Raw genomic sequence first — 21,205 nt, 5'->3', positions numbered from 1 at the left:
GAAAAAAGTATGAGAGCAGCTGGGTGGAGGTTGGGGAAGGGGGTTCCTATAAAGATGATAAAGGGTCTTCACATGGCCATTAAATCCACAAGGAGAGTTTCACAGCCCTCAATTTGATAAAAATTTTTGTCAGTCTGACAAGTGGTGACAGGGATGTGACCAGCCCTGTCAGACACTGTGGTGAGGGGATAAATTACTTTGGAAAACAGTTTGGCAAGACCCAGTTTGGAAAGTTAAAAACATGCCTTTAACTCAGAAACTTCATCCCTAAGTACATTTATGACTCAGACACCTACTCAGGTGCACTAAAAGACAATGTTTATTTTTCCATTTATGCAATAATGGCAAAATGATACACAAACTGAATGTCAGCAAATAGGAGAACAGATAAATTAATCATGGGATGTAGACAATAAAATACTATACAACAGCAAAAATGAATACATTCCAAGTCTATGCATTACTCTTACAAATATAATATCAACAGGAAAAAGCAAATTGCTGAAGGGTAAGACAGTACGTTACCATTTACATGAAGGTTTTAAACACAGGAACAATTCTAAGAAGCATTTAATGATTTCTACATATGTAGTAAAAGTATAAACACATATACAAATTTAACTAAACTCAGGATAGTGGCAGGAGGGTGGAAGGCCTACGATGTGCTAGAAATTTGACATGTTGCAGCTTTACTTATAATCTGTATGGTAGGTATCATTCTGCCCAGCTTACAGAAGAAACTGAGGTTCAGGAAAGAGAGCTGGTTGGAATTTCAAGTTTCATCCGGTTTTGAGATGGGTTTCACTGGTTGAACGAAGGAAAGAATGGAGTTTGTTCTTAGGCCTCTCTCTGAGATCCTTTTGCTACCCAGTGCGGGAGGTGGAAGGACCGCTTGGAATAAAAACTGCTCTCAGTAGGGACCGAAGTCCATTCCGGTCCCGCCCCTGTGCGTTAGACCCCGCCCCGACGGCTCAGCTCGCTCGAGACTCATGAATATGCAAGACAGGGGGAGATATTTAAAGGCGTGGGCGCCAGGCGCAGGTCCCTACCCGGCGCCGCCCAGCCCGCGCCTCTTCCCATTCCTAGGCCCGGCCCCTTTCGCCTGCGTGCATCAGTCCGTGCGGAAACGCTGCCAGCATGTCGGACAAGCTGCCTTACAAAGTCGGTGAGTTACAGGACGTGCAGCCAGCCGCATCTGCTCCGCACCTGCTGGGGACCTGTTAGGGCTGCGGCCGCGGGGCCGACCTGGGGCGCTCAGAGGACCCTCTTGAATCACTGGCACGGCGCGGTCTTGGCCCCGCGTGGTCGCCTGGGGGTTGGAGTTCTCCCGCCGCAGCTAGCGTGTCTTGGCGTGAGGCCGCGAACTACAAGTTCCGGCGTGCCCCGCGAGGCAGGGTGCAGCGGCGCGGGCTGCGGAGCGGCGGCGTGGGCTGTGGAGCGGTGGCGTGTTCCGCGCAGAGTCGCCTGGGGTAGGGGCCAGCGCGCACCTGGCCACGGCCTGGGACCAATGGCACCTGCCGGGACCAATGCTAGGGAGCCTGGATCCTGCCTCCTGGGCCTGGACCGGCTCCTTGACCAACTGGATGGCCCCGGGCAAGTGCCCACGCCTCGTTGAGCCTCCTACGGGGAAGGCGAGGGTACTGGCGCCCGAAGGGCGCGTCGGGGAGAGGCCTGGAGACTGAGCCCGAGGCCGGGCAATTCCACTCACCGGGGACCTTCGGCTTGTTATTCAACCTCGGGTCACTCACTTGCCCAGCAAGAACAGTCCTACGTAGAATCTCGAACTTTTGGGGTGGTTAGAAAAATCCTTCCTGCTGTCCTATGTATTGAAGCTGATACACTGATCCTTAACGTTTACTGGGCGTTTACTGTGGCATGGGCACCACTTCCTACCTTTCTTATAGATTAATTCATTTTATTCTAATGACTTTTTAGGGTAGGGACTGTTACTTTCTCATTTTATGGATTTACTGAGACACAGGGAAAAAAGGTAACTTGCCCACACTCTTACAACTGGGAGGTGCTGGAGTAGATGCACCCAGGCCGCTCATCTTTTCACCACTGTGTATAAGTGAACACATTTGGAGTAATCCTAATGACCTTTAAGCAGAAACCGGTTCAGGCTGGCTAGCAATTTTGAAAGTAAATCCAGCACACCATTCAACCTGGAGAAAAGCATCAACATTTATAGAGCACTTCCTATGTATCTGGGGATTTGCATTCGTTTACAGAATGATCTTTAGGGGTGGACTTTATCCCATTATACAGAGGAAGAAACTGAAGCCCTAAAAGGAAATAACTTCCAAAAACTCTCTGGAAAATAGTAACTTACCAAGAGTAGTTTATCATGTAGCAGGCCAGAGTAGGTTATTGTCCCTGTTGTGTGGATGAAACTGAAGCTCAGATTAAGCAAGGTCCAGTGGCTGAGCTGGAAAAGAGGCTTGTTATTACTATGGAGAGATGTGTGGGTTAAGGGTTGAGGGCTTTGCGTTGTGTGGGAGGAGATAAGGCTACATTTGGAAGTAGAGGAACTTGGCTAAGTAAGGTTGAAAGGAAACCTCCATCAGGGAGGGCTGTGCCAGGCATTGCCCATATGGCATCTTTAATCCTTGGGCTCAAGGAAGGTTAGGATTATTCCCACTTCACAGATGAAGAAACAGACTTAGGGTTTTGCTACTTTTCTTGGCTTGTCCTAGGACAGGTGTTTAGTCCTCAGCTCTCTGGGCACCAAAAACCCCAGAGCTTAGAGTGCCAGACCCTCCTGTGCTCCTGGAGTTGAGGGACCCATGAAAACACCAGGGCTGGCACAGCTGTATCCTGAGGGCAGGGAAAGAGTTCTTTTCGCTAGAGGGACAGGGAGTGGCAGAGGGAGTGGAGCTTAGGATAGGACAGGAACCATTGTCCACTACTGGGCCCCTCCCAGGAGCCTCTGGCTCTACCAGCCCTGCCTGGCCACCAGTCCCACCCCTACTCTTGACTGGCTGTCAAACCTGGGGCAAACACTTCTCTGAGCCTTTCCTCATTGGTAAATATTGAGAGTTGGGCTAGGTTCAGATTTTTTTTTTTTGGTGACCCGTCTACTGCCCGCCCCTTTCGTGGACCTTCTCTCATTCAGTCTTAACAAGGATGATCAGTAAACATGGCCGACCCCTACTCTGTGCCCAACCCAGCTGAGCACTAGAGATACAATCTGTTTTGTAAGTGAGGAGACCTGCCCACTTCTCTGACTCCACAACCACCACCCCAGTCCTGGGCTCCCTCCTCACAGGTCTCCATGAGCCTCTTGCATCGTAGATCTTTGCAGCAACCAAAGAAGCCTTCTCAAAAGACAAGTCTGGTCATGGGACTCCCCTTAAAACTCTACAGGAATAAAAGGCTGACTCACCATCTTACTCCCTCCACTAGTCACCCTGGCCTGCTCTCAGTTCCTCCAGCAGCGGTATACCAAGTTATTCATTCTTTCCAAAGCACCTACTGTGTGCCAGGTACTGTATCAGGTGCTGGGGAGGAGCCTTCCAGGCTGAGAGAGCTGCTTGGGTTAAAGCCCTGAGGCGGGAATATGAAGACAGTAAGGAGGTTTGCATGGTTGAGCAACTAGTGAGGGGGAGAAAAGGGTGGAGAGGTGGGCAAGAAGGGTGAGCAGACACCTGGGTACGGCACTGTGGCCATGTGAAGAGTTGGTTAGGGGAAACCATTGGAGGCTGGGATGCTTTTTCACTTTAGCAGAAGAATGGAGGTGATACATTTTAAAATTTAGATTTGTTTCTCTGACTTTTGTGGGGTATTGTTTGGTTTTTTAAAGATCTAACTCTTATTAGGTGATTCTTGAATCAGGCAGCATCCCAACTAGCCACTTGAAGAGCTCGCCTGTGGGGTGTTTTACTTTCATTTTAGGTTCAAAGGATTCATTAACAAAAAAATCCACTTGTTATACACAAACAGTTAGACAGTTGTTAAAAGCAAAGAAATAGAAACAATAGAGAGGGGTAATACCATCATCATGAAATGGGGCTGACAACCTACATCCAAACTTGAACGGTGCTGGGACATCCCGAGTACCAGCAATCTGGACTCTCAGTTGGGAAAAGGGTCCTGGGCAGTGGTTCACCCCACGGGTGAGACTTCAGATTGCAGTTTTGGGGGCTCCTGCTGGTAATCCCAGGCTGCAAGCTTCATATCGTCAGTTTGCATGCAAAAATGCAGCTCTTGTTTTCCCTTAACTTTTACAATGCTCCTTGTTACCTCTTGTGAAACAAGGGCCCCGGGGTGGGAGTCGGGGTTTGGCCAGGCCTCCAGGGGCTCAGGAAATTCCAAGACCCACTCCCTCTCTTAACCTAAGGTGTGGCTTGACTTGCTGGTAACCAAAGCAGACACATAGTCCACGCAGGGTCAGAAGTCAGTCAGAGGGCTGCTCTCCTGCTTCTGAAGCCTGAACAAGACGACCTCCATCTTCATTTCCCTAACATGGGGAGAATAGCAGGGAGACCAGTGAGGCGGCTGCTTCAGTGATCCAAGGTGGTGAGATGCTGTTGGATTGCTCATATTTGGGATGTTGAGACAACAGTGCTGATGAGTTGGAAGAGGGTGAAAGGGGAAAAGAGGAATCAAGAAATCATAAGTTTTCGGCTAGAGCAGCTGGTTGAATGGTGGTTTCACTTCCTAAAATGAGGAGGCTGGGGGTGTAACAAGTTTGGGGGTGAGAAAAAGGAGTCGTGAGGGCTCAAACTTGATACATTATCTAGATGGACAACCAAGATGCTGAGTAGGCAGTTGAATTGAGTTGAACCTGAGTCTCAGGTTCAGGGGAGAAGTTTGGGCTGGAGATGAACAGGTGGGAGACACTGCTGTAGAAAAGGTATTTCAAGCCATAAAGTGGGATGAGCTCATCTGGTAGGAAAGACGAGGGAGATGATGGAGCCATGAGGGCCTCCAAACTTTGAGAGTCTGTTACAGGAAGAGGAACCAGGAAGGTGGAAGGGAAACCACAGAAAGACAGGCCAAGCAAAAAAAGGGATTCAGAAGAAGAGCGCTGTTGGTACTGCAGGGAGAAACATAAACATAGATAATTGACCAATGGCTATGGGGCCTTACGGAGACCTTAGGGAGAGCAGTTTCAGTGGAGTAGTGAAGTCATCAAAGAGGTAAGAGGATATGGGATACTGAGTAATTTCATGGAGCATATAGGATTCCCTGGTGGCTCAGCAGTAAAGAATCCACCTGCCAATGCAGGAGATGTGGGTTCGACCCCTGGGATGGGAAGATCCTGGAGAAGGCAATGGCAACCTACTCTAGTATTCTTGCCTGGGAAATCCCATGGACAGAGGAGCCTAGTGGGCTACAGTCCATGGGGTCACAAGAGTTGGACACGACTTAGTGACTGAACCACCACCACCATGCCATTTTATATAAGGCAATTGAGCATCTGAGAATTTTGGTATCCATAGAGGTTCCCAGAACCAGTCCCCTGTAGGTATCAAGGGATAACTAAGCATCCATTGAAGCCCGAAGATATAGACTAGTGTCAAAATCCAATGATCATGCTAACAAAACCCCCAAATTGAGCAGTTAACCTGCCAGTTACAGGCAAGGTAGGTTTGGGTAGATCTCTGTGGAAGAATGTGCTCCCTGCAGGCAGGTTGTTTGTTGCTTGCTTGTGAAAGAGGGGAGACCTGGCCTGTGCATGCCCAGTTTTTCCCTTCTAAGTTTACTAATTAAACAGGTCACTCCACCTCCCATGGGGCAGACAGAGACCAAGAGCTGTTAGTTACACAGATGAGTTCCCTCCAGGTGGGAAGAAATGACAGGGGTGGAGAAACATTTCTCTGTCTTTGAGGAGATCAAAGAATGGTGCTGAGTCCAAGGTGTTAGCTTGTATCACTTAGGAGTGTTGAAGTCACCAAGAGTGGTGATTAGGAAGATGGAGAACCAGGAGCTAAAATCTTTAGGGAATGAGGAGGTTGGTAGGTGGCAAGCAGAAAGGGTAGTAAGAGGCATGTATAAGCTGACAGCTATTTATCTTTCAAGGGAGCACTTACCTGTGTTGTAATCATGTTCCTCTGTGTGTTTGTCTTAGTCACTCCGTTGTGTCTGACTCTTTGCCACGCCATGGACTGTAACCAGCCAGGCTCCTCTATCCATGGGATTCTCCAGGCAAGAATACTGGAGTGGATTGCCATTCCCTTCTCCAGGAGATCTTCCCAACCCAGGGATTGACCTGGGTCTCCTGCATTGCAGGCAGATTATTTACCATCTGAGTCACCAGAGAGGCCCTTATGTTCCTGTGGGATTCTTTAATTAAATGTGTTCTCCCACAAGGCTATAAGTAGGCTGCGGTTAGGCGGGGACCATGTCTTTCTTTTTTGACTGCCCTGGATCCAGGAAATCCTTGTGGAATCAGTGAGACTGCAGCCAGCCTAGTGTTTCGAGTCCACAGGGGATGAGTGTGGAGTGGAGGGTGCTTCATGGTTCATGGGATGAGGTAGCTCATAAATTTCCGTCCATCTTGCCCCTGCAGCTGACATCAGCCTGGCCGCTTGGGGACGCAAGGCCCTGGACCTGGCAGAGAATGAGATGCCGGGCCTGATGCACATGCGAGAAATGTACTCGGCCTCCAAGCCTCTGAAGGGCGCCCGCATTGCCGGCTGCCTGCACATGACCGTGGAGACCGCCGTCCTCATTGAGACCCTCGTTGCCCTGGGTGCTGAGGTGAGGCCTGAAGCAGTTCTTGCGGAGCCTGGAACTCGATAGTCTTGTGTCCCCTCAGGCCCAGGAGGGGCTCCAGCTCCAGCCTTGTCACGGGCGCCCCTCACTGCCATTTGTGGTGACTGTTCTGCTGATTTGCTCTCACTGGGAAGATAGCGTCTGGTTACCCTCACATTCTCCTGACTGGGGAAGCTCTAGCAGGAAAGACTCAAGCCCAGAGCCCTATTGAATCATCTAAGGGTCTGGCTCCCATAGGCCCTCATGAGGTCACGTGCCTGCCCTTGGCCAATCATGGCTGCTGGAAAGATGGTGCTCTCTGATTGGTTCAGCCTGGGTCATGTGTACCAATGATTGCAGTTCTTCCAAGTTCTCTGAAGATGTTTTACAGTGGGCGGGGTTGGTGGTGGTGCAGGGCAGCCAGAACCAACTAGTGAGTCCAACAGGGCTCAGTCCTTGGCCTACTTCTTTCTTCTCTACACTCCCTCTCTTCAGTGGTCTGATTTTATGGTTTTAAATATTGTTTATGTGGTTATGTCATAACATAAACGATATATGATATGGTACATCGTATCCAGCAACTGATGTACCATCTCCACTTGGAGATCTGATTGACATTGCAACCTCAACATGTCTAAAGAAACTCATGATTTCCTACACTTCTTGGTGTCTTCCCCATGTAAGTAATTACAGGCTTCAGCCTTAGAGATTCTCTCTGTTCAAAAACCTGGGGTCATCCCCAACTCCTCTTTTTCTCTCTTACTTCAACAAACTAATCCTCCCAACAAATCTTGTCAGCTCAGCCTTCAGAATAATATTTATCCCCTCCACTGCTACAGTTGCATATCTTGTCTTAACGCTAACAACAGCTTCTTCACTTGTCTCCTTGCTTCCTTGTGGAGCCCTTCCCCCTCCACAGGGCAGAGCCTTGTTTTCACATAAGTTAGGCCTTGTCACTGCTCTGGCTCCCATCTACTCACCAGGGTCCCCAGCCTGTGGTTGCAGAACCAGTTGGATGTAGATCCCAGGCCTCTCATCACTATATTCAGGGCCTTTTCTTACCCATCTAGTGACCCTGGTCTTCCGACCTGGCTGTGACCAGCCCTGTCTTGCTGGCTCTTTCAGGTGCGGTGGTCCAGCTGCAATATCTTCTCCACCCAGGACCATGCAGCAGCTGCCATTGCCAAGGCTGGCATTCCAGGTGAGTCCTTCTTGGAGGATACAGGAATTCAGGAAGGGGCTCTGATTTTCTCTGTTTGCTTCACTTCACTTTTACTGCTGCAGACCTCCCTACAGCATGGGAGAGGAGTCATGGCCACAGAATCCTAGCCTAGAGACCCATTGGAAAGAGTCGTTTTGTCCAGCCGTCATCTCAGATCCTATTGAAAGCACTTACTTGCCCTAGTCAAGTCAGTGATTGGGAATCACATGGTGTTGAAGAGGGGGAAGTTCCTTAAAAGGAGGATGTGGATCTGTTTCCGAAAGAATCAGGGAGGGCTACTGGGCAGAAAGAGTCCCAGAGACCCACTGCATAGTAGCTGGTAGTCTAGGGTACTGGGGAAGGACCACAGCCAAAGAGGAAGGACTCTCACAGGCTGCTGGAGAAACAGAAACAAGTCTGCTCGGGCTTGGGGAGGGGTGGTTCGGTCTGACGATGATAAAATAGGACATTCATTCACAGTTCCTTCTAACCAGCTGTGGGTGGAAGGTAAAGAATTGGGAAAGACCTGTCCAGTGACTCACCAAGGGTTGGCATGTCCCCAACTCCTCAGCCTAGTTTGGACTCCATGGCGCCTTTCTGGAAAGACCTTGTTTTCAAGACCATTATCTGCCCCAGTTTGAGGGAGGGGAAGCTGGCCTTGCTTGGCAGGTGTCCTTTGCTCACAGGAGGTTCCTGGGAGCCCCGCACCTGTGTCGCAGTTGTACCAAATGATGGGAGGAGCCTGGGCTGGCAGTCAGGAGCACTGGACTCTGTTGCTTGCTCAGCAGTGCCGTGCTGGGGCTTCTCTGGTGGCCCATTGGTTAAGACTTGGAGCTTCTAGTGCAAGGGGCATGGATTTGATTCCTGGCTGGGGAACTAGGATCCCACATGCTGTGCGGCCAAAAACAGCAATAGCGGAGTGTCATGATGAGTGACCTGGGCACATCTCAGCCCCTCTCTGGGCACATCTCAGCCGCTTCTCTGGGCATTCGTAGGTGATGATGATGGTAATGCCAGCCTCACAGGGTTTCTGTGAGGACAAATGAGATGGGGGCAAAAAGCAGTTAGAGTAATGCCTAACACAGAAAGTGCTCCATACACGGTAGCTGCTGTTAATAGATTTTGGCCAGACGTTGCCTAGGATAACGTACTACAGAGACTGTGGGCCCATCAGGTCCTTTCAGTGCAGAATGAACCCTGGATCTTGTCTCTTGAGTCCACCTAATGTGGCTCCCTCCTCCCATCACACCTCCCTCCCAGCAGTAGGCACTGTGGGAAAGATCCCCGGTCACTGTGAGCTGGGGGCCCAGACAGACGAGGGTAGGAAAAGAAAGAAAAGAGTAAGAAAGGAAAGAATTCTTTCCAGATACTTATATATAGGGGGTCTGTGTTTGGCTTTTGTCTCACTTAATCTATACTACTATCCACAATGAAAGTGAGACTCAGAGGTGAAGTGCTTTGCCAAAAGTCGCACAGCTGGTCAGTGCAGAACCAGGATTCACACTGATACCTCTGGCTCCAAGTTGTGTCCTTAGCACTGCTGAGCCCTCAGAGAGGCTGGAGGTGGCTGGGGATTGAAATTAGGAAGGAGATAGTCTTGAGTCTACCTAGGTGGGTCCCTGGAGCAGGTGCCATAGTGGAGGGCCAGCCCTGACATGCCGCTCACTCTCCAGTGTACGCCTGGAAGGGCGAAACGGACGAGGAGTACCTGTGGTGCATTGAACAGACGCTGTACTTCAAGGACGGGCCCCTCAACATGATTCTGGACGACGGTGGTGACCTCACCAACCTCATCCACACCAAGTACCCGCAGCTCCTGTCAGGTGAGTAGGGCAGGTCGGTGGGCTGGGTGCTAGTGGTCTAAATGGGGTCTTGTTTGTCCACATGAGAGCGGCAGGCCTGGCAGGACTCCTGGTGCCTCAAACAGCTGATTTTGTGGAAGATGGGATATCCGCAGGCTCCTGTAAGCATGCTGGGGCCTGTCTCCTGGGCTAGGGAAGGCTGGCTGAGATGATGGCCCGAGGGCAAGCACAAGGCCAGGGCTGAGAACAGCTGGGAAGCTTTGTTAAAAGCAGGGTGGGGAGGGAAGTAGGGAATGTTATAGTGAGTGCAGCACGGCAGCTTCCTTCACTGGAGCCTTAGTGAAGATCAGATGTGTAAAGACTATAATAAACTCAGCAAGAGAGTTGGGCTTGATGCTGAGGGCAAAGGGAAGTAATTGGGTGTATTGAAAAGACGTCTCTGAAAATATACGTGTTAAGTGTGGCTGCTGTGTAGAGGACGTGCTGTGGCAGGGATGCGGGCAGTGGGGATGGACAGTCTGTGAGTTGTTGGGAGGTAGAATCATGAGGCCTAGTGAAGGTGGCGACTCCTCCCTCGTGTTGGCCCAGGTGATTAGGTGGACTGTGGTATAGGTTCCAGAGATGGGAACCCCGAAAGAGGAGCATCTTTAGAAGGCAAAGGTGAGGCATTCAGGTGAGTTCAGCTGTGGGCTCTCTCAGGCTCTTGGAGTCCCATCCCAGAGGCCACTGCTTCCTGGCCTGAAATCTGTCCCCTCCCCTCTCGTTCAGGCATCCGAGGCATCTCTGAAGAGACCACAACGGGGGTCCACAACCTGTACAAGATGATGGCCAATGGGATCCTGAAGGTGCCAGCCATCAATGTCAACGACTCTGTCACCAAGGTGGGCCTGGGGAGCAGCTCAGGAGCAGGCCCTGAGGAAGGCCCCCGGGGAGGCTGCTGATGAGGAATTTAACCCTCACTTGCTGGGGAAAGGGGTTGTAGGCAGAGTGATGAGTGCATTAAAGAGACAAAGGATTACGCAGTGATCCTTAGAGCTGGGCATCGGGAGGTTTAAAGTGAAGCAGATGCTTTGGGCGGTCTCTCATAGTTGATCCTCAGGAAGCCTTCTGGACTGGCTGAGAAAGACTGGGGAGAAAGTCGCGGGGCCGAGCAGGGGCAAAGGGCACATGAACACACTAGCTGGTGGGGAGAAGTCCCAGGAGGTGATCAGCACAAGGCCCAGCAGGCTGAGATATTGAGAGTGGGTCTGAGGCTCCGGGGCTTTGCCCGCCCCCATCTCCGCCTTGCCCCCTCTCCTCACAGAGCAAGTTTGACAACCTCTATGGCTGCCGGGAGTCCCTCATAGATGGCATCAAGCGGGCCACAGACGTCATGATTGCGGGCAAGGTGGCGGTGGTTGCAGGCTATGGCGACGTGGGCAAGGGCTGTGCCCAGGCCTTGAGGGGATTCGGGGCCCGTGTCATCATCACGGAGATTGACCCCATCAACGCACTTCAGGCTGCCATGGAGGGTATGATAGAGCGGGGGTTGGCCGTCAGCTGCTGGGGCCAGAGGAGGGGCGTGGCCACCCGGCTGACCCGCGGGGGCTGTGTCTACACAGGCTATGAGGTGACCACCATGGATGAGGCCTGTCAGGAGGGCAACATCTTTGTCACCACCACGGGCTGTATCGACATCATCGTTGGCGAGTAGGTGCCGGTGTGGTGGTGGGGGTCCTAGGGAGTGAAGGAGGGGGCAGGCGTGGGGCTGCCCTTGGTCGCTGACCCTCTCTCACGGGCTGAGGCTCCCCCACAGGCACTTTGAACGGATGAAAGATGATGCCATCGTGTGTAACATCGGGCACTTTGACGTGGAGATCGATGTCAAGTGGCTGAACGAGAACGCTGTGGAGAAGGTGAACATCAAGCCCCAGGTGAGGAGCCCCAGCCCTGCCAGCAGGCTCAGCAGATGGAGCGCCGAGGAGGGCAGGCCCATGGGCTGGCCGCCGAGGAGGACAGATGACGAGGCTCTGGCGACCTGGGCAGTGGGATGGGAGGAAGAGGTTTCAGGCTGCTAAATTGGAATCTTGGAGGGAGGCCACGGGTCCTCCTGTTTTAAAGCTCCCTGGAGGATTCTGATGTGCAGCCGAGGCTGAGTACCACCACATCTGTCTTGCTGATTGATTTTATTTTTGGCTATTATGTACACAGGCTTCTTGTTGTGGCGGCTTCTCTTGTGGACCATGGCCTCTCGAGTGCAGGCTCAGTAGTTGTGGCATGCAGGCTTAGCTGCTCTGAGGCATGTGGGATCTTCCTGGACCAGGGATCAAACCCGTGTCCCCTGCATTGGCAGGCAGATTCTTACCTACTGGACCACCAGGGAAATTCCACATTTAGCTTTTTACTAAGTATGGTGATTGAGAGCCTGGGATCTGTCCTCAGACTGTCCAGGCTCAAATTACAGCCACTTTGTAATATCTGGCTCTGGGCAAGGAACTTAACCCTTTAAACTGCAGTTTCTGTATCTGTGAAATGGGGATAATACCAGTACTTAATTTAAAGGATTGTTAGTAGAATTAAATGTAATTTTTTATATATTGTATACACACACACATACACAGTTACGTGTGTGTTCTTAGCCCAGGGCCTGTGCCAGTAATAATATTAACAATACCATTAGCTAATATGTAGTACTTAAACTAAGTGCCTTGCACATGTGAGCTCTTTAAATTCTCACAGTAGATGTATGAGGTCTGTAGTTCAGAGTTGTTTAATAAATACTGGCTTTTATTATTAACTGTGTGTCCCAGTCCCTATGCCGGAGGTTGTATTAGGGCAGTCTAGGCCCTTTGTGGGCACTGCTGGAGGCAGGGAGGCCTGCTGGGCAGGACGATGGGATGAGGATGGGGTGGACACTGGGAGCAGCGCCTGCCAGTCCTTACCACTGCTCTGCCCGCTTGCAGGTGGACCGCTACTTGTTGAAGAACGGGCGCCGCATCATCCTGCTGGCCGAGGGCCGTCTGGTCAACCTGGGCTGTGCCATGGGCCACCCTAGCTTTGTGATGAGCAACTCCTTCACCAACCAGGTGCTGGCGCAGATCGAGCTCTGGACCCACCCGGACAAGTACCCCGTCGGGGTCCACTTCTTGCCCAAGAAGGTGTGTTCCTACCTGCACCCCTGGCCAAGGGTCACGTGACCTGGGCTCCCCAAGCTGGGCTTGCCTCCACTCTTGAGGATCTTAACAGGGTTCCCCTCAGGGCAGAAGTCATTCTCTCCATTTAACAGAGGAGGAAAGTGAGGCTCAACGCACGGAATAACTCTTGAGTAGCCAGGCTAGGTGGTGAGAAGAGCATGGGCTTTGGAGAGAGACACATCCAGGTTTGAATCTCAGCTTGTGTAACCAGGTTACTTAACTTCTGAGCCTCCATTTCCTTCTCTGTAACGTGAAGTACCTCTGTAAGGATTATGAGTACTTCCTTGAGTCACAGGTCACAAACACACATGGCCACTAAGTTTGAATGGGCTGGAGGGGACCTGAGCAAGGAACATGCGCCCAGTGGAGGGGGCTGGCTGCCTGTTATCAACCTGGGCCCTTTGGGTCAGGGCTCCTGACATTTCAGAGGAAGCCAGATACCAATATTTTTGTGTGAAATATTCAATTTTAAATATAACCAGGTGGGTTAACTGGGACTTGTTTGTAAGCCAAATGCAGCCTAGAGGCTGCACGATTGTGGCCTTGGAAGAGGGTGATGCTGCTAACACACTGAGCATGGCCCGTGACATTCTGCGAGCATGTGGTCAGGGTAACCATGACGATGAGGTCATCTGACATCAAATGCAGTGCTCATCCTAATACCCCACGCGCTGCCCTCCCTCAGGGGTCAGAATGCTGTGTCTTAGTGCTGACTCTTTAGCATCATGGGCAAACTTGGTTTTGCTACTTAGCCTGATTGGACCTCAGTGTCCCTCTCAGCTAAGTGGTGAGAGTAGTTCTTGCTTCCAACCTTTGACTACTGGTGAGGCTGTGATAGAGTCTTCATATCTCCCCTCCCACCCTTTGAGAAGCTGGTTCTGCCAACTAAGGAGAAGTAGGAAGAGGCCAGGGTGTCTGTCCCCTGAGCCAGCCAACTCCTCTCCCTCAGGTACTGTCTTGTCTGACCAGATGTTTCACCTGTGAGGGCCTCAAGGGGCTGTCCTGTCCTGTGCAGCCTGCCAGGTCCCCATGCTTGTTGTAGGGTTTAAAAAGCCTCATTTGAACCCTCATCTGATCTCAATTGGAGGAAACAGGGCTGTAGTGAGAAAAGGGGCAGGCCTCTGAGATGAGACCAGGGTTGGAAGTGAAAAGGTAAAGAGCTCACCTCCTACCCCGGCACCTGACCCCATCCTCTTCTCCTTTCTCCATCACTGTCATGGCATGGGTTGGGGACATGCTTCACACTCACGTGCAGTGTGTGGGGCAAGGGATTATATATCTTGGTTAACCATAATGACAGCATGAGCAGCCCCCTCATTTATTAAGGTGCCTGCACCATGCCCTCTTGAATATCACTGATGTTTGTAAGAACTGTGAGAGATCCAGCCTACAGATGAGGGAACTTAAGGTTCAGAGAGTGACTTGCCCCCACAACTGTAAAGTACTGGACCAAGAATAGATCAGCCCTGTCTGTCTGGGCTGTTAACCATTACGACACGCTGCCCTCCGGGTGTAGGGTGCCCTCCAGTGTGGGGTGCAGGCCAGGCCAAGCGAAGGGAGGATTCATTGTATCCTCGGGTCATTGGAGACCTTCATTCTGCCTCCAGAACTGCCATGGCCTTAGGGCTAGACTCTGCTCCTGCCTTTGCCTGCCTCTCCCCAGTTTCTTCATTTGTTGAATAGAAAAATAAACCCTGGCCTCCTTCGTAGGGATGTTTGCCTCTAATGAAACAGTGAATGTGAAACCACTTGGGAACATAAAGCTCTCTGGGCTGTGAAGTGAAAGTTGCTCAGTCGTGTCCGACTCTTTGCAACACCATGGACCCTATAGTCCACGGAATTCTCCAGGCCAGAATACTGGAGGGTAGCCATTCCCTTCTCCAGGGAAACTTCCCAACCCAGGGATCGATCCTGGGTCTCCCACATTGCAGGCGGATTCTTTACTAGCTGAGCTACCAGGGAAGCCACCATGCATCTGGGTTGTGGTTAAAGGCGATTGTGCCATTATGGGATGGTGGTGGGATGGGACTTGAGTCAAGAAGTCACCCAGGCAGGGCTGCAGTCATCTGAAGGCTTGACTGGAGCTGGAAGAGTCACTTCACATCCTCGTGGGTGGGAGGTTCCTTGCCACGTAAGTGTCTTCTCCATAGAGCTGCTTAAGTTTCCTCTTGAGATGGCAGCTGGCTTCCCCCAAATCCAGGGGGAGAGCAAAGGAGGAAGCTGAAGTACCTTTTAGCTCCCAGTTTTCAAGTCACGCATCATCATTTCTGCTTCATTCTGTTTATTAGAAATGAGCCACTTGAGGGGTGAGGACGTAGGCTCCACCTCTTGAAGGAGGAAGGTGTTTTATTAATTTATAGACATTTTAAAGGATATATTTGGAAGACGGCTGTGGTCACCACTGCTCAGGAAGTACATTAAAACAACCACAACCAGTGTAATCCAAAAAGGAATGCTATTGGTTCTGTAATGGCAGAGCGTCAGATTCAGACACTGGATCCGGGGATTCATGGGCATCAGAGCTCTGTCTTTCTCTGTTTCTTGGCTCTTCTGTTCTCCCTGCATTCACTTCACTTGTCAAATAAACTTGCTGTTGGTGAGCTGAGACCGATGGCCTCCCTGTTTAGGAATCCTGAGAGTCCCTGTCATGAAAGTATGTCCTGTTCATTGATAAATTGCAGGAAGCATTTTGGTTAGCTGCTTAGGTTGATGGAGGGTGAAGGAGGAGATGTAACTGATGGTCCCACCAGGGCTGCCTGGAGGGGAAGATGTAATTTGATTCCCCCTTGAAGAAAAGCTGAGCAGCCCAAACCCACACACATCCACTGTGAGGACAGGATGAAATAATACGCTTGACACTCAGCAGATGTCACAATAGAACCGTTCCCGCCTCTTTGGGCAGTGAGAAGATGGAGGTTAGGGGTCCCAGAGCATGGCACTGATTCCAGCTTTTCCTGTGTTTCTCCCCAGCTGGATGAAGCAGTGGCTGAAGCCCACCTGGGCAAGCTGAATGTGAAGCTGACCAAGCTGACTGAGAAGCAGGCCCAGTACCTGGGCATGCCCCGTGAAGGTCCATTCAAGCCTGATCACTACCGCTACTGAGAACCGGGCCTGCCCTTTGCCTTCCAGCTGCTGTCCTTGCCTGGGTCCCACCTCTCCTCCCCAAGAGCAAATGGCACCACCTTTGAGATTGGTCTGATAATGTCCCCCATCAACTCCCTGGGGCTCGCCACTCAGTCTTGGGCCTCTGCTGCATCCCCCAAGCTGTTCCAAGTGTGGCAGGGGAAGTTGAGAAGTCCCCCCTCTAGCCCGGGCCATAATGGAGGTGCATGGGGGTTACCCACAGGGAACCATGAGCTCAGGGGTTCAGCAACTGCTCACTCAGTCCTTCCTTAGGCTGGAAGTTGGCAGTGGTGGTCAGAAAGCCCATGCACTTTACCATCCAGGCCTTCACTTGGCCTGTGGACTTTAGACTTATGTTCTTGGTTTACAGGTTCATTGGTTCCTCAGCCCATGACAGATGAGAAGGAGCTACGTCAAAGGGTGTGGAGGAACTGTGGGAGTTTGAATGCTCCAGAGAGCCTGGCTTAGTGCTTAGCATTCTCTTAAACCTCAGAACAATGAGGTTGGTACTTTTAGTCCCTATTTTACAGGGGTTAGAATATATTGTTCAGCAAGAAAAGACAAGAGGAAAGACAGCCAGCGGTTAAGAGGGGCCAGAGAAACGTAAAAGCACATTGATGGTTCCCATCAGAGCTCTGGGTCAAAAAGAGGTTAATTTGGTTTATAATATTAAGAGAGAGCAAGAAGGTGGGTTAATAAAAATTTGGGTGCCTAAAAGAATTTTGAGCCTTTATTTTGTAGAAAATCCATTGCCAACAGTGTGTGGTGTAAGCCATGGAGTGTGATGTGCTGTAAGAGTCTGCTGTGTTGCAGTGTGGGGTAATAAGAGCTGCAGGCAAACCCTTGGGCTTGAGAGAATGGGTAAAATGAGAGAACTCTTACCTCTTAGGGTGTGTCTTTTGCAAACAGCCTGCTTTTTTTACCCAATCTAAGTCTCATGGCTCAAGAGGTTAAAGCGCCTGCCTCCAATGTGGGAGACCCAGGTTCAATCCCTGGGTCGGGAAGATCCCCTGGAGAAGGAAATGGTAACCCACTCCAGTATTCTTGCCTGGAAAATCCCATGGACAGAGAAGCCTGGTAGGCTGCAGTCCATGGGGTCGCAAAGAGTTGGACACGACTGAGCGACTTCACTTCACTTCTTCACTTAAGACTCATGTAATAGGTGAGTTTTGCCTATTTATATTTATTGTAATCTCAGTATTTATTTCTTCTACCTTATTTTTTTCTGTTCCAATTTATATTTTCTTTTTCTCCTCGTTTCCGCTTAGGATTGATCCAGTACTCCGTCGGGGACTGTTGTTTATTGAGCACCTGCCATTAGGTGTTTTGTAGTTTATTTTCACTATCCTCACAAAGAGCTTAGTAATATTATTCTAATTTTATAGATGAGAATGAAGACTTACAGGAGTTAAGTGTCTTTCCTAAAGTCCACAATTACAAGTGGCCTCCTCAGGACTCAAATCATAGGAAGGGGAGTGGGAAATTGGTCTGTCCTGTTCGCCTAAATGGTCATTTCAGTCAGTCAGTTCAGTCGCTCAGTCGTGTCCAGCTCTTTGCGACCCCATGAATCACAGCATGCCAAGCCTCCCTGTCCACCACCAACTCCCGGAGTTCACTCAGACTCACGTCCATCAAGTGATGCCATCCAGCCATCTCATCCTCGGTCGTCCCCTTCTCCTCCTGCCCCCAATCCCTCCCAGCATCAGAGTCTTCCAGTGACTCAACTCTTCGCATGAGGTGGCCAAAGTACTAGTTTCAGCTTTAGCATCATTCCTTCCAAAGAAATCCCAGGGTTGATCTCCTTCAGAATGGACTGGTTGGATCTCCTTGCAGTCCAAGGGACTCTCAAGAGTCTTCTCCAACACCACGTTCAAAAGCATCAATTCTTCGGCGCTCAGCCTTCTTCACAGTCCAACTCTCACATCCATACATGACCACTGGAAAAACCATAGCCTTGATTAGACGGACCTTAATCGGCAAAGTCATGTCTCTGCTTTTGAATATGCTATCTAGATTGGTCATAACTTTTCTTCCAAGGAGCAAGCGTCTTTTAATTTCATAGCTGCAATCACCATCTGCAATGATTTTGGAGCCCAAAAAAATATAGAGTCTGACACTGTTTCCATTGTTTCCCCATCTATTTCCCATGAAGTGATGGGACCGGATGCCATGATCTTTGTTTTCTGAATGTTGAGCTTTAAGCCAACTTTTTCACTCTCCTCTTTGACTTTCATCAAGAGGCTTTTTAGTTCCTCTTCACTTTCTGCCATAAGGGTTAGGGCCCAGAAGTCAGAGAGAAACAAGAACCCACCTGGGAAGGGTAACTAGAGCCAGGGGTCATCGACTGCATGGAAGGCTTTTGGGATATTTGAGACCTAACCCCCGCATGTGGGAATCTCCAGCTAGAAGGAGAAGGTGGGCATGCAAACAACTTTGCCATCTTTTGGGCACTTGCCTTCTACCCAGCTTTAGAGTTCAGTGCCTGGCAGCACTGAAGGGCAGGAGAGAAAAGATGATGCTTGAAATGGATTTTGAAAGAACTGAAGATTTGTTACAGGAATTGAAAGCAAGAGCATTTTGGGCAGCAGGACAACTTAAGAACGAGTTAAGGGGCAGTGGGTGTGGCTGCAAAATAGGGGCAGCTAGGAGATAGAGGGCTAGACAGGTGGCCTGGGAGACAGGGAAAACCTTGAACACTAGGATGAAACTCTGGTTTTAATCATTGAGCTGCACAGATCCCTGAAAGTGACCCCACTTGACTGAACATTCATACTTGTGACTTGTTTTTTTTCACTCTCAGCCTCTGGCTATGAAGTGGTATTAATTAGTAGAGAAATTCAAGAGGCCAAATGGCCTGACCCACGATCACACAGTAAGTAATCCTGGACTCCACGTTGGGGTGGTCTGAGTCCTGGGCCAGGCACTTGGGTGAGACAAATGGGGAGTGTTTAAGTGAAGGTTGCTCCACCCAAGGCATGACATTTTGACAGAAGGTAGTGGTTGGGGTTGGAGCTGTCTTCCTTCAGAAGTTGAGAGTTGAATACACAGGAGAACATGAGGAGATGGAGATTGAGGCCAATCCTGCCTCACAAATCAGCTTTCCCAACCATATGTACATAGCATTATGCTTGGCATGCCCTTGGCTGTATCTGGCATTGTAATTCCACCTCTTCTACTATTTGAGTGCAAATGCATCTGAGTGATAGAAAGAAAGCCTGCTGCTGCTGCTAAGTTGCTTCAGTCGTGTCCGACTCTGCGACCCCAGAGACAGCAGCCCACCAGGCATCCCTGGGATTCTCCAGGCAAGAACACTGGAGTGGGTTGCCATTTCCTTCTCCAGTGCATGAAAGTGAAAAGTGAAAGTGAAGTCATTCAGTCGTGTCCAATTCTTAGCAACCCCATGGACTGCAGCCCACCAGGCTCCTCCGTCCATAGGCTTTTCCAGGCAAGAGTACTGGAGTGGAGTGCCATTGACTTTGAGAAAGAAAGCCTAGTTTGCCCTAGTTTTTTAAAAGTATATGGTGTCAAGCAAAACCCTTGAGTCATACTCAGTGGCCTGTGGTTTGACAGACCATGCTGAAAACTAGAGGACCAATAGACCCTGCTCATGCTTACTTGAGTTTAGCTGCTCATCGAGGTGTCCTGCCCAGTTCTCACTTTTTTTTTTTTTTAAACTCCATATGTGTAGTTGACATTGCATTGTTGTTCAGTTGATAAGTTGTGTCTGACTCTGCGACCCCATGGACTGCAGCACACCAAGCTTCCCTGTCCTTCACTATCTCCAGGAGTTTGCTCAAATTCATTTGAGTCCATTCATTCATGTCCATTGAGTCAGCGATACTATCTAAGCATCTCATCTACTGCCCTCCCTCTTCTGCCTTCAGTCTTTGCTAGCATCAGGGTCTTTTCCAGTGAGTTGGCTCTTCCCATCAGGTGACCAAAGTATTGGAGCTTCAGCTTCAGCATCAGTCCTTCCAATGAATATTCAGGGTCAGTTTCCTTTAGAATTGACTGGTTTGATCTCTCCTTGCAGTCCAAGGGACTCTTAAGAGTCTTCCAGCACCACAATTCAAAAGCATCAATTCTTTGCACTCAGATTTTTTTATGGTCCAACTCTGACATCCATACATGATTAGTGGAAAAATCATAGCTTTGACTATACAGACCTTTGTTGGCAAAGTGCTTTCTCTGCTTTTTAATATGCTGTCTAGGTTTGTGATAGCTTTCCTTCCAAGGAGCAAGCGTCTTAATTTCATGACTGCAGTCACTGTCCAGTGATTTTGGAGCCCAAGAAAATAAAGTCTGTCACTGTTTCCACGTTTTTTCCTTCTATTTGCCATGAAGTGATGGGGCCGGATGCCATGGTCTTAGTTTTTTCAAACTTAGTTTTAAAAAACATTTTAAGTTTTTTTAAACGTTGCATTAGCTATGACTATTAGCATAGCTATGACTCTGCTGTAAATAATTTTAAAATTTTGGTACTTCAGCTATTAGCAACAAATGACACAGGAACCACCTCTCAAGTGATCATGACATCAATGGTCAAAACTGACCTAGAACCACTACTGCCCTCTGCCATTTCTTTTATACCTAGTTATGTACCAGCCATTGCTCTAGGTAAGCACTTATTTATTCCTCATGATAACCTTGTAGAGACTTGAATTCCCGTTTTACAGTTCAGGAAACAGGCTTTGAGAGGGTGAGCTGGCTTTTGTACTCAGTAGGACCAGAATCCAAGCTCTTAGTAGAAAAGAAAGGGCACCCCACTCCAGTCCTCTTGCCTGGAGGATCCCATGGATGGAGGAGCCTGGTAGGCTGCAGTCCATGGAGTCGCACAGAGTCGGACACGACTGAGCAACTTTCACTTTTCACTTTCTTGCATTGGAGAAGGAAATGGCAACCCACTCCAGTGTTCTTGCCTGGAGAATCCCAGGGACGGGGGAGCCTGGTGGGCTGCCATCTCTGGGGTCGCACAGAGTCGGACACGACTGAAGCGACACAGCAGCAGCAGCTGTTCATCTGACCTAGAGAGGTTCAGCACCTTAAATCTTCCACAGAGCTCCTGTCTGTGTGCAGACTGTTAGAGACCAAACGACGGGCTCTAGGACCTGAGTCATGTTTACCAGAAAGAGACAGGATATGCGCTTATCCTGCCTGGCCAATCATGTAACGCCAGCTACTCCTATAACTGAGACAAACAACTGCCT

General features: G+C 49.9%; 1 protein-coding gene across 1 annotated transcript; it reads left to right on the top strand.

Annotated features, from left to right (window-relative positions):
• Positions 1-1,037: 1,037 nt before the first annotated feature.
• On the top strand, positions 1,038-16,718 carry AHCY (adenosylhomocysteinase). The gene is made up of 10 exons (XM_004014506.4): positions 1,038-1,165; positions 6,515-6,705; positions 7,825-7,900; positions 9,574-9,723; positions 10,471-10,583; positions 11,006-11,213; positions 11,304-11,391; positions 11,498-11,615; positions 12,645-12,839; positions 15,846-16,718. The coding sequence occupies exons 1-10, from the start codon at positions 1,138-1,140 to the stop codon at positions 15,975-15,977; spliced, it is 1,299 nt and encodes a 432-aa protein (XP_004014555.1). The 5' UTR covers positions 1,038-1,137; the 3' UTR covers positions 15,978-16,718.
• Positions 16,719-21,205: the final 4,487 nt, after the last annotated feature.

This window comes from Ovis aries, chromosome 13, assembly GCF_016772045.2.
Source record: "Ovis aries strain OAR_USU_Benz2616 breed Rambouillet chromosome 13, ARS-UI_Ramb_v3.0, whole genome shotgun sequence".
Taxonomy (NCBI): Eukaryota; Metazoa; Chordata; class Mammalia; order Artiodactyla; family Bovidae; genus Ovis; species Ovis aries.
This window is presented reverse-complemented; position numbering and strand designations above follow the sequence as displayed.